The 13,607-nt window shown below is 50.6% G+C and overlaps 1 protein-coding gene across 7 annotated transcripts in view; it reads right to left on the bottom strand.

Moving 5' to 3' along the window:
* APBA1 (amyloid beta precursor protein binding family A member 1) overlaps nucleotides 1-13,607 on the bottom strand; it is a 199,300-nt gene that overhangs the window by 56,050 nt on the left and 129,643 nt on the right. For all 7 annotated transcript variants that reach the window (XM_032308664.1, XM_032308661.1, XM_032308660.1 and 4 more), the window contains one exon: nucleotides 7,517-8,790. In XM_032308664.1, the coding sequence (XP_032164555.1) occupies nucleotides 7,517-8,722 (1,206 nt within the window). In that variant the 5' untranslated portion in view covers nucleotides 8,723-8,790. The remainder of the gene's footprint in view (nucleotides 1-7,516; nucleotides 8,791-13,607) is intronic.

The raw sequence follows: 13,607 nt of genomic DNA, 5'->3' as shown, positions 1-13,607 counted from the left end.
TCCACGGAGCACAAGGTCCAGTCGGAGACCTTGCCTTCTGCTGTGCGGATCATTGGACAAGTTTGCCTCGGTGATTCCAACACAGCTCTGGTCGGAGATCAGAGGGAGACACCCCCTCAGCCCTGTAAACAAGGCCTCCCTGGGTCAACTCTAAAAGGGAGTTAAATGATCAACGATAATGCTTCAAATCCAGGGGGAGAGAGCGAAAGCACATACTCTTCTCTCTCTCTCTCTCTCTTTTTTTCCCCCACAATTGAAATGAGTTATTTGTTCTCCAAAAGGGATTTCAAGGTCAACGCAATGTTGGAATAGTAAGATCATTATCACACCTTCCCAAAAAATTACCCTAATCAGATCCGGACCCTCCCCGGTCATGGAAAAATGACTCCCCTTTTTGTTACTGACAACTAAGTAACTGACAGCTAAGATGGGGAGCATCACTCCCCATCCTTTGTCCCCACAAAGGACAAATTGCTGCTGGCCCTATGTTTCAGGATGGGCCATGGGACGTACTCTGGGAAAGGAAGGCACCTTGAACACATTTCATTTTTAAGCTAGAAACCTTCACCCGTGGGGCGCCTGGGTGGCTCGGTCGGTTAAGCATCCAACTCTTGATTTCAGCTCAGGTCATGATCTTGGGGTCCTGAGTTCAAGTCCCACATCCAGGTCTGCGTTCAGTGCCCAGCGTCCACTCGAGATTCTCTCCCTCCCTCACCTCCTGCTCCTGCCCCGCTCCAATAAATAAGTTAATAAAATCTTAAAAAAAAAAAAAAAACAACAAAACCCAAACCCATTAACCTCACTAAGCATACAAACCCGAGGAGTCAGCCCGGCCAGCGAGCATCCTTCCCACTGCGGGTTAGTACGCCGGCTGCCTTCCTTCCCATACACCTTCGGTGGCTTCCAGACCCTAATTCCAGTGCCAAGATGGGATCCACAGATCCTGAGCTCTTCAGGGTTTTCGTCATCGGGTGCAAATCCACATAGCAATTAGAGCTCTTCAACCTGAAATCAGAAAGCCTCCGCCTTGACCTACTTTTTCCTTTTTTACTCTTCTAAGGCAAGCAGAAGTGTGCAAGCTTCACACACGCACAAGCACAGCACAGAGGTACAATGAGAACCTCGCAACACGCATCTTCCCACGCAGCCCGGTCATTTTCTATAAATCGTGCACATAATACCCAGAGGTGTTAGCTTCTCATTCTTAAAGAAAACAGACAATAAGAATGAGTGGATGATCTCTGAGTGATCCCAATCTTTTCTGTTTTTAAGTTAAGGCAAAGAAGAAACACATGAATCTAGTCGGAAAAGCCAAGCTTTTGGCAACAACTCAGGTTCGTTCCCTCCCCCTCCTTCTGCCACGGTCTCATTGCCAAGTCTGCCAGCGTCCCTTCTGGTATTTACTTCCACATTCATAAGCCGGGTGTTCCCGCAGCCTCACCTTGGCTTTTCAAGTGTAGCCATTATTTCTTAGCGTCTCTAAAAGACCAGGGCTCAGGGGCGCCTGGGTGGCACACTTGGTGAAGCGGCTGACTCTTGGTTTTCGCTCAGGTTGTGACCTTAGGGCCGTGAGACCAAGCCCTGCGTGAGGCTCCTTGTGAGTTCAGCTGCTTGAGATTATCTCTCCCTCTTCCCCTCCCCTTTGCACACTTCCTCTCGCTCTAAATTTTTAAAAAAATTCTAAAAATAAATAAATAAATGAGACAGACTAGGATTTACCTCTTTTATATTATACTTTCCCTTATCCTCTCAATACCATATTTTTTGGGTGTTCAGGTGTTTGCATTCTGAGGACGGCACATACGCTCCTCCCTGGTGAGACACGGGCCTCCTAGGACCGCATTTCCTGCCCGGGGAACAATTGTTTGAATGAGGCAAATAACTGTACTGTTTCTCTATTTGCTTAGTTTTCTGCGTTACTGATCAATAATTTATGCCGAACTCTGCCAAAACAATCGAAGATTCCTCTCGGTACAAATATATGAGGGAATCCCAATACACGAGGAAATCACTCACTTCTGCCCTGTCTGGCAACCGTCCAGGCTCTGGTCCACACTGGACTGGCGGATGCCCTGTCCCCGCACGCCGCTGTCACCTGGGATCTCCTTCCCCACCACGCTCGGGGTGTCTGTCTCTCTCCCGTGGGAGATCCCCCGCTTCCTGAAGGAAATCTTCTTTCCCGATTGATGCTCCCATTTGGGGGGAGCAATCCTCTAGCAGCTCCCTGAGAAATGGTGCACGGGAGGGAAGTTCCTGGGGCCCCGTGTATCTGAAAACATCTTTATTGACCTTTGCCCTCAACCGGAAACCAGACGTCCCGGTCTCCAGTGCTGTTTTGGAGAAGACGGACACCGCCGGGAGTCCTGATCATCTGTGACCTGCTTCTACCTCTCGGCAAGCCTGCAGGCTCCTCTCTTCCTCCTGCCTGTTCTGAAATTTCTGGGGGCCTTTTTTACTTCATGGTTCCAGGCACCCAGGGGAATTTTGCACCAGGTAATTCTCCTGTCTTTTGGTGCTAGGAAACAGTCTTTCATCATTTTTCCATTTCATCTGCATTCCCACTTCCTTTTCATCCTTTTGTCTTCATTGTTCTCCTTTCTGAAAGATTCCCTCAGCTCATTTCCTTCCTGCTGAAAGATTAAAGTTGTGCTGTCACATTTTCTAGTTCAAAAATTGGCGGGGGCGGGGGGCGATGTGTGGCCAATTTGATGGCTCCCTTGTCTTCTTCTTTCTGAGGATACGAAGTGTTTTACAGCTTCCTCCCGCTCGGAGCACTGCCTTGGTTTCCTCAAGTTCCTCTTCCTGTTGTTCTGTGTCTTTGCTGTTCACATTATGGATTTTCTTCAGATGTTTGGGGATCCTTGGGGGTCCACTTGTATCGAACAGTGGGTCCCCAAAAAACCAGTGGAATCTTCACGAGAGGCAGGAACCTTCACTGCGGAGTGATCAGGTGGGGGCCCCAGGTTGGGTTTGGAAGCCCCTAGACATGAACATCTGTACGGCTCTGTACGGCTCTGCTCTTGGGTCTGTTTCCTCAGAGAGGAATCCTCCAACCACCCACATGGAGTCCGGGGGAAGGGAGCAGGTTTCCTAAGCCTGACAGCTAAGAATTCTACGGCGTTCTCGGAGCCTCACTGGGGTGTAGGACCCTGTTCCATCAGGTGTCTCACTCCCATTTTCAGCTGTGGCTAGTGTCCCCTCCCTTACAGTCAATCTCTTACCTTCTGTGGGGCTGAGGGGAAGGGGTAACCCAGGGCCCAGGCTGGTGAAGGAATCCAGTGTCTCTGGTGACAGACTTTCAAACAACCTTCTGTTTTTTTGTAGCCAGACTCCCTCTATCTGAGGTACGTGGCATCTCAGATTCCTGAGCCTTTCTCCGAGAATCCATGGCACACCTCCCCACAGGCACATGGCACACCAACAGAAACCTCATCAGCGTTACTAGTCAGAATCGATCAGGCCGGACTGTGGTAACAACCACTCCAAATCCCCACGACTGAAAACAGAAGCGGATCCCTCTCTCATGCTTCATGTCCCATCAGAGAGCCCTGCTCATCAAGGTCCCTTGGAGACCTGTGCAGATAGAGGCTCGGCGGTCTCATGACGCCGCCATCTTAACAGGGGTCTTCAGGGGGAGAAGCCTGCTCTGAGGTGTCCCCGCCCAGCAGCAGCATCACACATCATCACTCCCATTTCAGGGGCCATGCCTAGCTTCCAGGGGATGGGGGAGGGCAATGCCGTCCTCCCCATGCTTGAAGGAAGAGGCCAACTGGACATGCTGGGAAGCACGCCTCTCTGCGCGGCCAGTCCCCACGCTGGTGTTCCAAAACTGTGCTGTTCTCTTCAGCCGCTCTCTCCTGCTGTCTCTCAGTGCTTGTGGCTTCACACACTTTTATTATTTTATTGTCATTTTAGGGTAGCTTTAAGAGAGCAGAGACAAACACCATTTCAAGGTGCACAGCACAGTGCTCCAAAGAGCCAAAACCCTCCAACCGCCATCGTGCGCTTGCTCCTGCCTCCCTCTCGGATCCCACCAGGCCCCTGTTCTCCGCTCAGAAAGGATCTCTGTTGCCTAAAGAGAGTCTGGTAGGCTATGAAACTTTCCAGAACTAGTCATTCCTTAACGGTATTTTTCCAGGAGGGGGTTGGGAGGTAGTTTTCAGATACGTTCGGAATAGAGAAATGTTGAGAAGGAGTAAAGCATTTGCAGGTTGTAACCGTTTTCAAAAACCAGTCATTTTCGATCGGTGCTGAGCCTCTAGCGTATGCCCGAGTCCTAGCTAATGAGCAGTCCTATCTTCACATTCGCCCAGAAACAAATGCCAGTTTGCTCCCAGGGAAGAGCAAAACGCTGGAGTTCTGAGGAAATGAAGAGGGGCATTAAAAGCAGGTGTAGCAACCAGCAGTTATCACTGGCTAGTGGTAATGCAGGTGTTTTTTTTATCTCCTTCTATGGGCTCACTGTAGCTTCTCACTGTGCCATTTTTGTTGTTGTTCTTGTGTGGGTTTCTTTTCTTTTCTTTTCTTTTCTTTGAGAGGGAGAGAGAAAACTTGAGTCGAGCAGGGAGGGGCAGAGGGATAGGATCTTAAGCAGACCCCATGCTAAGCTTGGACCCTGATGTGGGGCTTGAACTCACAACCCTGAGGTTGGCACCCAAACTGAAATCGAGTTGGATGCTTAACCAACGGGGCCACCATGTGACCACACCATTTGAAGATGCATTCCAAGGCTACTCCTCTAGGTCTGCTGACCATGACCAAGGAAAGTCAGTCCGCTTGCTAAACACAGACCTGTGCTAATACAAGATGGAGTCAAGTCTCAAATCCAAACTGTCCTGATGATCACAAAACAAACTAAAACAAAGCAAACAAACAAAAACAGATCCCGGGCCCCACCTTGGGCCTTCTAATTTGGAAAGGAGAGGCAGGCATTTGTATTTTCAACAAGAACCCTCTAGGCAAACTTCGGGCCACACATCAGCCGCGCTTTTTCATTTTCTACACCATCACACACAGAAAGAGCATGCGAGTAAATATTTTTTGATGCGGAGATGGAAATCAGCAGAATGTACAGACGCCTATTTTCCCCTCACGATACCATCCAAGAGGTAGCAAATGAAGGTCTTTACTATTGAACACGGCAGGACAGAAGAAATAGAACTCACAAACTCAAACAGCTTCCAACGGACGGGTGGGATATTTTAAAGCACAGGTTTTGGGGTTTTGCTTTGGAGTAACCCTTCATAACGGAGGGAGCCCTACCCAGCCATCTCGCAGCATCAAGCTGAACTTCCGCCAGCAGGAACTCCTAAAGCATCCCCCGAAGTCCTGTCCTCAATTCTACTTTCAAGAGAAACATCGCACAAGAGGTTTGAGTTGGTCCCCTCGTTCAAATGAATCAAAGCACCACCCCCCCCACCCAGCCCGAAGACAGGTTGTGCCGGGGGCTCGTCGCGAGGCTGCAGGAACAGGATGAAGTCGGTTATGTCAACGAGCTGAAGCACGGAAGAAAGTTGGGGGAGAAAGGCGGCATCTGGACCTAAGGCTCTTGCAACTTTTTCTCTAATGGCTTTCCAGGTTTCTAAAAGGCTGTGGAACCCGGCCTCTTGCCAGCTCCTTACTTTTGAAAATCTGCTCCATTTCCACTACATTTGCAAAATGCTGCAGTATTTCCCTCCCTGCCAGGAGGAACCTGGAGGCAGCTGGAGGTCAGGAAGGAGTGGACACGTGAGCGCACCTGTCTTGACCTGTTCGTGTGTGAATCCCGGACACCAGAGGAAAGACACAGAGCATCACTGCCCTCCCTGTTCCAGTGCTGCCTCCTTGCTGGGGAGGACACAGAGCCTTTCTCCACTGGTTTTCCACCTCTCCTTAAGGGAGCCAGCGATTTAATTAGCTACCAGTTTAGTTAGTTACTTAAAGTGGAGGTGAATGATACCTCCGGCCTGCATGGCCCTTCACGGATAAGCAGGAACAACAAAGAACTTCCAGTAAGGGCTTCTCCCTCCAAAGGACATACTGAGCCATAACCTGGTGCATTCACAGAAAGCAGAATTAAATGAAATCGAACGGACCCTCCTAACCCTTCTTTTAGTCCAAGCTCCCATTTTAAATGAAAGTGCTGAAAAATTATTCAGGAGAACGAAGAAGTGAGGATGCAGAAGGAGAATCCCGAGTGCCAGGCAGTGGGGGCGAAGGGGGGGGTCGTCTTGATTTATTCTGAACGGACGGGGACACCCCAGCTTGCCTTGTTATCACATTTCTCTAGGTATCCAAAAATGGAAAATCAGCGGTTGGCAGAGGCAGCGATAGCTCTCCGTACCTTTTCCCGAGGAAGCACAACGCAAAATACCCCACGTGGGTATTTTGGGGAGAAATGTGCTGCGGGCCCACCAGACGTGAACACTGAGCGCTTACCGTGAGCCACAGTGAGACCCAGGGTGGGTAAAAACCTCAGCACCCCTGGCAGGGAAAAGCTCAGGAGGATTTCCTGGATATCCTCCAAGGATACCCCATGGAGGCTCCAGTCCGTCAAAGGGCTGCTTTAAGGCGGTGGCTCCCAAACTGTGGTCCTGTAACCAGCTGCATCAGCACCACCTGGGAACCTGTTAGCGGACAGTGTCGAACTTCACCGGAGCCCTGTGATTCCATTAACCCGAGAAGGTTAAAGTAAACCTCCCCCTACCCTTCTGTGTTCTGGCAATGGCTTCCTGCCAAGACCATTCCCTCTCCACAGGACTTACGGAAGACTCACAGGTGTCGCCTTGTTGACTTATGACAAATCCAGACACAGACCCTCCAAATTTCCCTTCTTTGCCTGACGATGATTAACCGAACTGCCCAGGAGTCGGAACAAAGTGTCTGCTAACCATCCTCACCTGAACTTTTCTCCTTCCTCCAAGTACTTGAACTTTTAGCCAGCCTACACCCCCTCCTCCACCGGCCTCTGCAGAACGGGCTGGCCTCAGGTTAAAACATACCTTCTTCTGCAAGGCATTCCAGCCATTATTCCCCACACCTCCCTCTTTCTAGTCCTGTTTACTCCTCCCTAGAAAAGAGACCTTTTTTGTCCAGCCTCAGATTCTACAATCAGAGGTTTTCCTATAGCCATAGGTAGGTCTCTTGACCCATAGCCATAGGAAAACCCCTGTTACAAGAGTATCTTTTCCCCCTTTCCAAAAAGTTCCCGAGGAAGTCTCTCCATGCACAATTCCAACTTGGTTTTTCCTTGACATTATAAATTACCAATTCTCAGGCCCCACCCCAGACCTTCTAAGTAAGAAACCGCTCTGGGCACAGTTTGAGACGCAGTGATTTATGGCCACCCCTCGAAGGGGCTGATAAATGCATTCCACCCCTGAACTCCATCCCACCCCTGTTCCACTCAGGAGCCGTCTCCGAGGCTCGCGGTGGACACGTTTTTAGCGTCCCCACAGACCACTGATGTCGTGGAGTCATTTCGCAGTGGCAAGCAAGGCCACGCGTGGAGCTGGAGCCCAAACCCGCGCCTACTTACATCTCCGTCCACCGGCCTCTGGTCGTCACAGTCCCTCGTGGGGCTAATGTCCTGGCGCATGACCCAGATGGGCTCTTTGGGCTCGTCGGGGGTGTAAGGCGAACGGATGGTCCTGGTTTTCACCTCCTCGATGGCCTCTTTGATGTCCTTGATGGCCAGCGAGATGGCATCCCTTTTCTCCTTGCTGTACCGCTGCCCCGCCTCGCCTGGCGCGGGGCCCGCCGCCCGCTGCTGCCCCGCCGGCGCCTGCTGCCCGGGGCTGTCGGGGCGGCCCCCGCCCGGGGTGGGGGCGCGCTCCAAGTCCTGCTCGGCCTCGGGCATGTCCTCGGCCGCCTTGTCGAGGCTCTGCGAACTCATGCTCTGCTTGACCTCGGCCACGATCTGGTCGATGTCCTCCTCCTGCTCGTAGCTGTCCATGCGCGGGTAGGGCGCGAACTCGGCCTCCTTCTCCGGGCTGTCGGACTCGCCGTCCGAGCGCTCGTCGTAGTGGTGCAGCCGCGCGCCCAGGGCCTCCTGGCGGTACGCGGCGGCCTCGTCGCGCTCCTGCTCGTACAGCCGCAGCCCGTCGCGCGCCTCCAGCTCGGGCGCGTCCCCGATCTCCTCGTACACGTGCTCCTGGAGGCCCCCGTAGTCGGCGTAGGGCTCGGCGTAGGGCTCGTCCTCGCCGCGGTGGAACAGCCGGTGCGTGTACACGTAGCCCGAGTACGCCGCGTTCATCGCCTCCTCGTGCTCCAGCGAGTGGAAGTGCAGGTGGTTGGGCAGCGCGCGGCGGTGCGTGGCCTCGGCGTGCTCGGCCTCCGCCTGCTCCGTGTACTCCTCGGCCTCGGGCCGGTACTGCACGGCGTAGGCGCTCTCGTCCTCGGGGTCCTGCGCGCGCTCCGCGTCGTAGCCGTCGCGGGCTGCGGCGATCACGTCGCCCTCGGCCGTGTCCGTGTGGTTGTGGAAGCCGCTCTCCGTACTGGCCGAGCGCGCCAGGCTCTCCCCGCGCTCCTCCTCCTCCGGCTGCCCCGGCTGCGCGCGGGGGTCCTCGACGGCGCGCCCGCGTCCGGGGCGCCCCGCATAGCGCTGCTGCGGCGGGGGCGGCGGCTGCTGCTGCTCCTCCTCCACCTCGGGGTGCTCCAGGTCAGCCTCCACCGACTCGTTCACCTCCCCGCCTGCCGCCTCGTCGGTCACCTCCGCCTCGGCGGAGCCCTCCAAGTGGTTCATGGTGGGCGTCGGGCCGGCTGGGAGCGAGGCTGGGCCGGCTCAGTGCGCTCTCATTTTGCTCCACCCGTCTGGGAAGACAAGAAGGGGAGGGGCTGTTAATGGCCTTCAGCCGGTCGTGCTCGCGGAGCGCCCAGAGAACCCATAGAAAACAGCTGCTAAGCATCCCTCCTGAATCCGGGTCATTTCAAACAGGATTGCGGATTTAAACGCAATCTGACAGCGCGTCGTGCGTTTTCTTCGCTGCACGTATCGTAATTTGTAATTACATATCTACTTGTCTAATTGCTTACTGGCTTTCTCCATACCCACCCCTCAGACGGCGAGCCTCGGCAGCGTTTGTTCTCTCTCCGCCACGCTTACGATTCAGGTTCCGTTTCTGATGCACATGAATAAAGAGTACTACTAAATTGAATGGGCTAATTGACACATTTTCCATCTGCTAAGGGATAAATCTCTCCAAATTAAACTAGGAGCCTAGATACTTTAGAAACCGTTCTCTGAATAAATTTCAAGGGAAAAAAACCAACCACCTCGTAATGTGTTGAGCTCCGGCTGTCAATATAAACACGCAGCCTTTGGGAGGCCTGCTACCCACCATCAGAGGGTTCTTGGCTTGTCGTGACTGCCTCTGTCACCTTGGACAAGTGGCTTAATATTTTGGACCTCCACGAGGAGATCAGACTCACTGACTAAGGGTTGTTACACAGGGGAAAAGACTCCGTGGGAAACGCTGACTTTTCATGGTGACTATTCAAGAGGCAAAACAGGAGAGGTGGCGTTTCCCAGACTTGGGTGAGGAGGAAACCCTTTCCTAGAGGCCAGTGTTTGGACAACCCCACTTAAAGAACCACTGACTAGGATACTTCCCCATACACCCTGGACCTAAAATTCTCTGATTCTACAAATTATCATTTATAGCTGGTACTAGATACATGGAAATCATGGCTACTTTCTTCAAAAATATGGGTATGTCTCTTGACCCATTCCAGAGAAACTTGTAGCTAGAGATGGACTTGGTTTCAACCTCTCTCAGTTGTTATCACAAAATAGCTTTGTAGCATAATGGGTCTGGTGTAAAATACAGAGAATAAATACAGAATAAATACAGAGGATGTACAGAACAACAAAAATGGGCAGGAGTCCCATGATTTCAAGACACCTGTGGGAAAATGGGTTCAGCTATGAGTGTAGGCTTTTCTCAGTGTTCTTCTGGAGAACCCACATTACAACCGGACAAAATGGATGGGAAGTGAACTCTTTACTAGCAGAAAGCTCCAAGAGGATCAGGGACATGTGACTGACTCTCTACTGTTGCAATGGACTGCACTATACTCAGCTCCCCACAACACAGCAATTTCCTTTAAGCACTAGGACAATCCCAGAAGTAAAGGAGGGCATTCTGGAGCTCCAGATTCACCTTCGAACAGAAATACCATCTTTCTCCCATTCTCCGGTGGACCCACTCTCCTCCCCCACTGCTGGCTGGCACACCCCGGAAGAAAATGATGGCTTACTAGAGTTGAACAATCCTAATTGCTCTCCTCCTTGTCAAGAGTCCTATTTCATACAAGTGAGACCCAGTCTCCTTTGCAAAATTGTGACCTCCCCTCATTAACCCTTGAGAACAGTGACTCAGAGGAGGCAGAAGGAAGTTTTCCAAAAGCAAGTGTGAGGTCCCATTCAGACTTTGATGGATGCCAGTGCTTCCAACAGAAGAGGCAAGTATTGGTGCTGAGGTCCCCCTAGCCAAGGGGTCTCCAGGGGACCATGGAAAGTACAAAACAAATATACTATTCAATACAGCACACGGACAAGCACAGTCTACCCACATTTCGTTTATGAGGCCTCTTTGGAAAAGAAAACAAATTAAAAACAACAAATTAAATGAACACATCTCAGTCTGATGGACACAAATCAAGTGGTCGCAGAGGGGGATACTGAACAGTGTTAGCAATATAATAATGAGTATTCAAAGCATGTGACTGGCCAACAATTCATGGTAACTGTGTGCGGAATTGACCAAAACCCTGTGTACAGTGAAAATAGATTCTTATTGATGAAAATCTACTGATACACGTATTAAAAAGAAGTTTTAGTGTAGGGGCACCTGGGTGGCTCAGTCAGTTGAGCATCCGACTCCTAGAATTTCAGTTCAGGTCATGATCTCAGGGTTGTGAGATCGAGTCCCAGGTCAGGCTCAGGGTCAGACTTAAGAGTCTCTCTCTACCCCTCCCCCCCCAACTCCCATGCACATGGGCACACACACACACTCTCTCTCTCAAAAAAGTTTTAGTTTATTCTGGGTTAAAATCGCTGTTTGACCAGCAAACAGAGCCCTCTCCTAGGGCACTTACTGACTGATTCAAAGGAAATAGGATGTCCGTGCATGTCTGTACACTAGATCATGGTAAAGAAAGTTACAAGAAGCCCATTCATTTCTTTTTTTTTTTTTTTTTAAAGATTTTATTTATTTGACATAGAGAGATCACAAGTAGGCAGAGAGAGGGGGAAGCGGGCTCCCTGCTGAGCAGAGAGCCTGATGTGGGGCTCAATCCCAGGACCCTGGGATCATGACCTGAGCCAAAGGCAGAGACTTAACCCACTGAGCCACCCAGGCTCCCCAAGAAGCCCATTCTTTGGGGGAAAAGTAATGTTGCTCAATATCATGGAGATTTCTGTTCACTAAGTGCATTCTCCTCATACCCCCATCCCCAAGTCTCAGGGCAACATTTATTCGTGGATTATTTCTATTTCACTCACTATCAGGGTTTCAAGACTATAGTTTGGGTCATAGTATTGGCAACATGTTAGTTAATAACATGTTGATTTGAGGGATTTCCGTAAGAAAAAGGCAACTGGCAGCTTCTGAGGACTGAGCTAATGGTGCGGATCAGGTCCACTGGTAGTCCACGAGATGAATGTTCCCCATACCCTGGTAACTTTGGGAGTGGCATTTATTTAAAAAAAAATTACAAAGCTAGGTGGTTGTGGAAATCGCAGTTACTGTGAAAAAATAAAAAAAGTATGTACAACTTGTTTGGAAAGTGATTGGCAATATGAATTAAAATCTTTAAAAGTTAACATACATTTACCTCAATAGTTCTACTTATAGAAATCTAAAGGGAAACACTCAAATGTGGACAAAGACGATTCTCAAGGTGTTTGCTTAAATGGCAAAGGTTATAAACATGAGATGCTAAGCGCTGACCTTAAGTCCCAGTATGTAGAGTGCTAAGCATCTTAGCATCATCTTCGGAGCCAGAAAGACATGGGGTTTTTCTTGCTAGACCCCTCCTGTATCCCTGTGTGGGTGAAGGGCACCCCCAGCACCCCTAGTCGCCCCAGCTCAGATCTAGGAATCATTACTGACTCGTTTCTTTTCCTCACCCCCTTGCCCAAACCAACAACCGAATCCATTGTCTTAATACCTCCTGCGTCCCCCTCGCCGTCACTGCCTTGTCTGGGTCCCTGTCTTGCCTACAACTGTTTCCTCGACTCATGTCGCAACCCCGTCCAGGCTGTCCTTCCCACTGCTAGCTGGACGATCTTTCCAAAATACAAATCCGAAGCCCAGACCCGATCTCTCCAACTCTTCCAGGGTTCCCCTGTTGTGCTAACTATACCAGGCAGGGCCAAGCATCTTCTACAAGAAGACATGTTAAATCCCCATGCTGGCCTATGAAGATAGTACTCTTCCACTGTCTTCCTAGAGAGAATTACCAGCTCCTCGAAAGCTGAGGAAACGGAGGCACGGTGGGACTAGGTGACTGCTCCGGGTGTCACGAGCAATGGAACGGGTGAAACTGATACCTGACCCCCGGGGTCCAGCTCTAGCTCTGGGTTCTTGAATCCTATTCCCTGCAAACCAAGCCCAAGAGCCGATCACTCCACCAGCACCACCGCCACACCTCACCTGCCCCCCGCGTTCTAACACCCCCAGCGCTGACCCGAGCTGCCTTACCTGTTCTCAGCCCATTTTTCACCTGTGCTTGGCGACTCCCTTGTCTTCCCCAGGGCAAGTTCACCCTTGAGGACTCTCTATTATGTGCCGGTCTCCAGGCAATGTTCCAGGCACTGGGGCAGAGGGGTGACCAAGGAAGATGGGCTTCTCTGATTCATGAACCCTCCATTCTGGTGCACGAGGTGGGGGGCAGGGGAGGGAGGTGAGGAGAAAGGAGAAGGTACCAGACAGTGACTACATAAATTAACAAATGGGAGAGCCCCGAATAGTGAAATGTCTCAGGAAGAAATAAGATGGTCAGGGTAGAGCAAAGTGACCACGGAGAGAGGGTTATGCACACGATGGCCAGAGAAGGTGATGTCTGAGCTGGGGCCTGCATGATAAGGGAAGGGGCAGCTGCATAAAAATCTGAGGGCAGAGCCATGAGGCAAGAAGGCACTTGCTGGGTTCCAGGGCAGAAGCAATGTTTGTGAACGAGACGGGGACGGTGTGGAGGAGGATGAGGATGGGGAGATGGAAAGCACTGGCAAGGCCAGGCCTGGTACATCATGGTAAAGAGTTTGGATTTTATCTCAAGGGTATTGGCATGCTACTGAGTGGTTTTAATCAGGGGAGTTACAAGGCTTAATTAACTCCTCACTTTGTCCCCATTACATCTTGTCTACCATTTATATATATACATATATATGTATATAATTTATATTATATATATATATCGCTCCACCCAATCGCTCCAATTATATATTATATATATATATATATATATAAAATTTATATTATAGCACATGTCACACAAAGCAATGGTTCTTTATAAATATGGAATCCTCAGGAAAAGAGAACTTGACATTCATCTTTGATTCTCCAGTGCCAAGGACAGAGGTTGCAGAGTTGGTTGTCAATGAATTTTTAGTAATTAAAGAGAAA

This window comes from Mustela erminea, chromosome 12 (assembly GCF_009829155.1).
Source record: "Mustela erminea isolate mMusErm1 chromosome 12, mMusErm1.Pri, whole genome shotgun sequence".
Lineage (NCBI taxonomy): Eukaryota > Metazoa > Chordata > Mammalia > Carnivora > Mustelidae > Mustela > Mustela erminea.
This window is presented reverse-complemented; position numbering and strand designations above follow the sequence as displayed.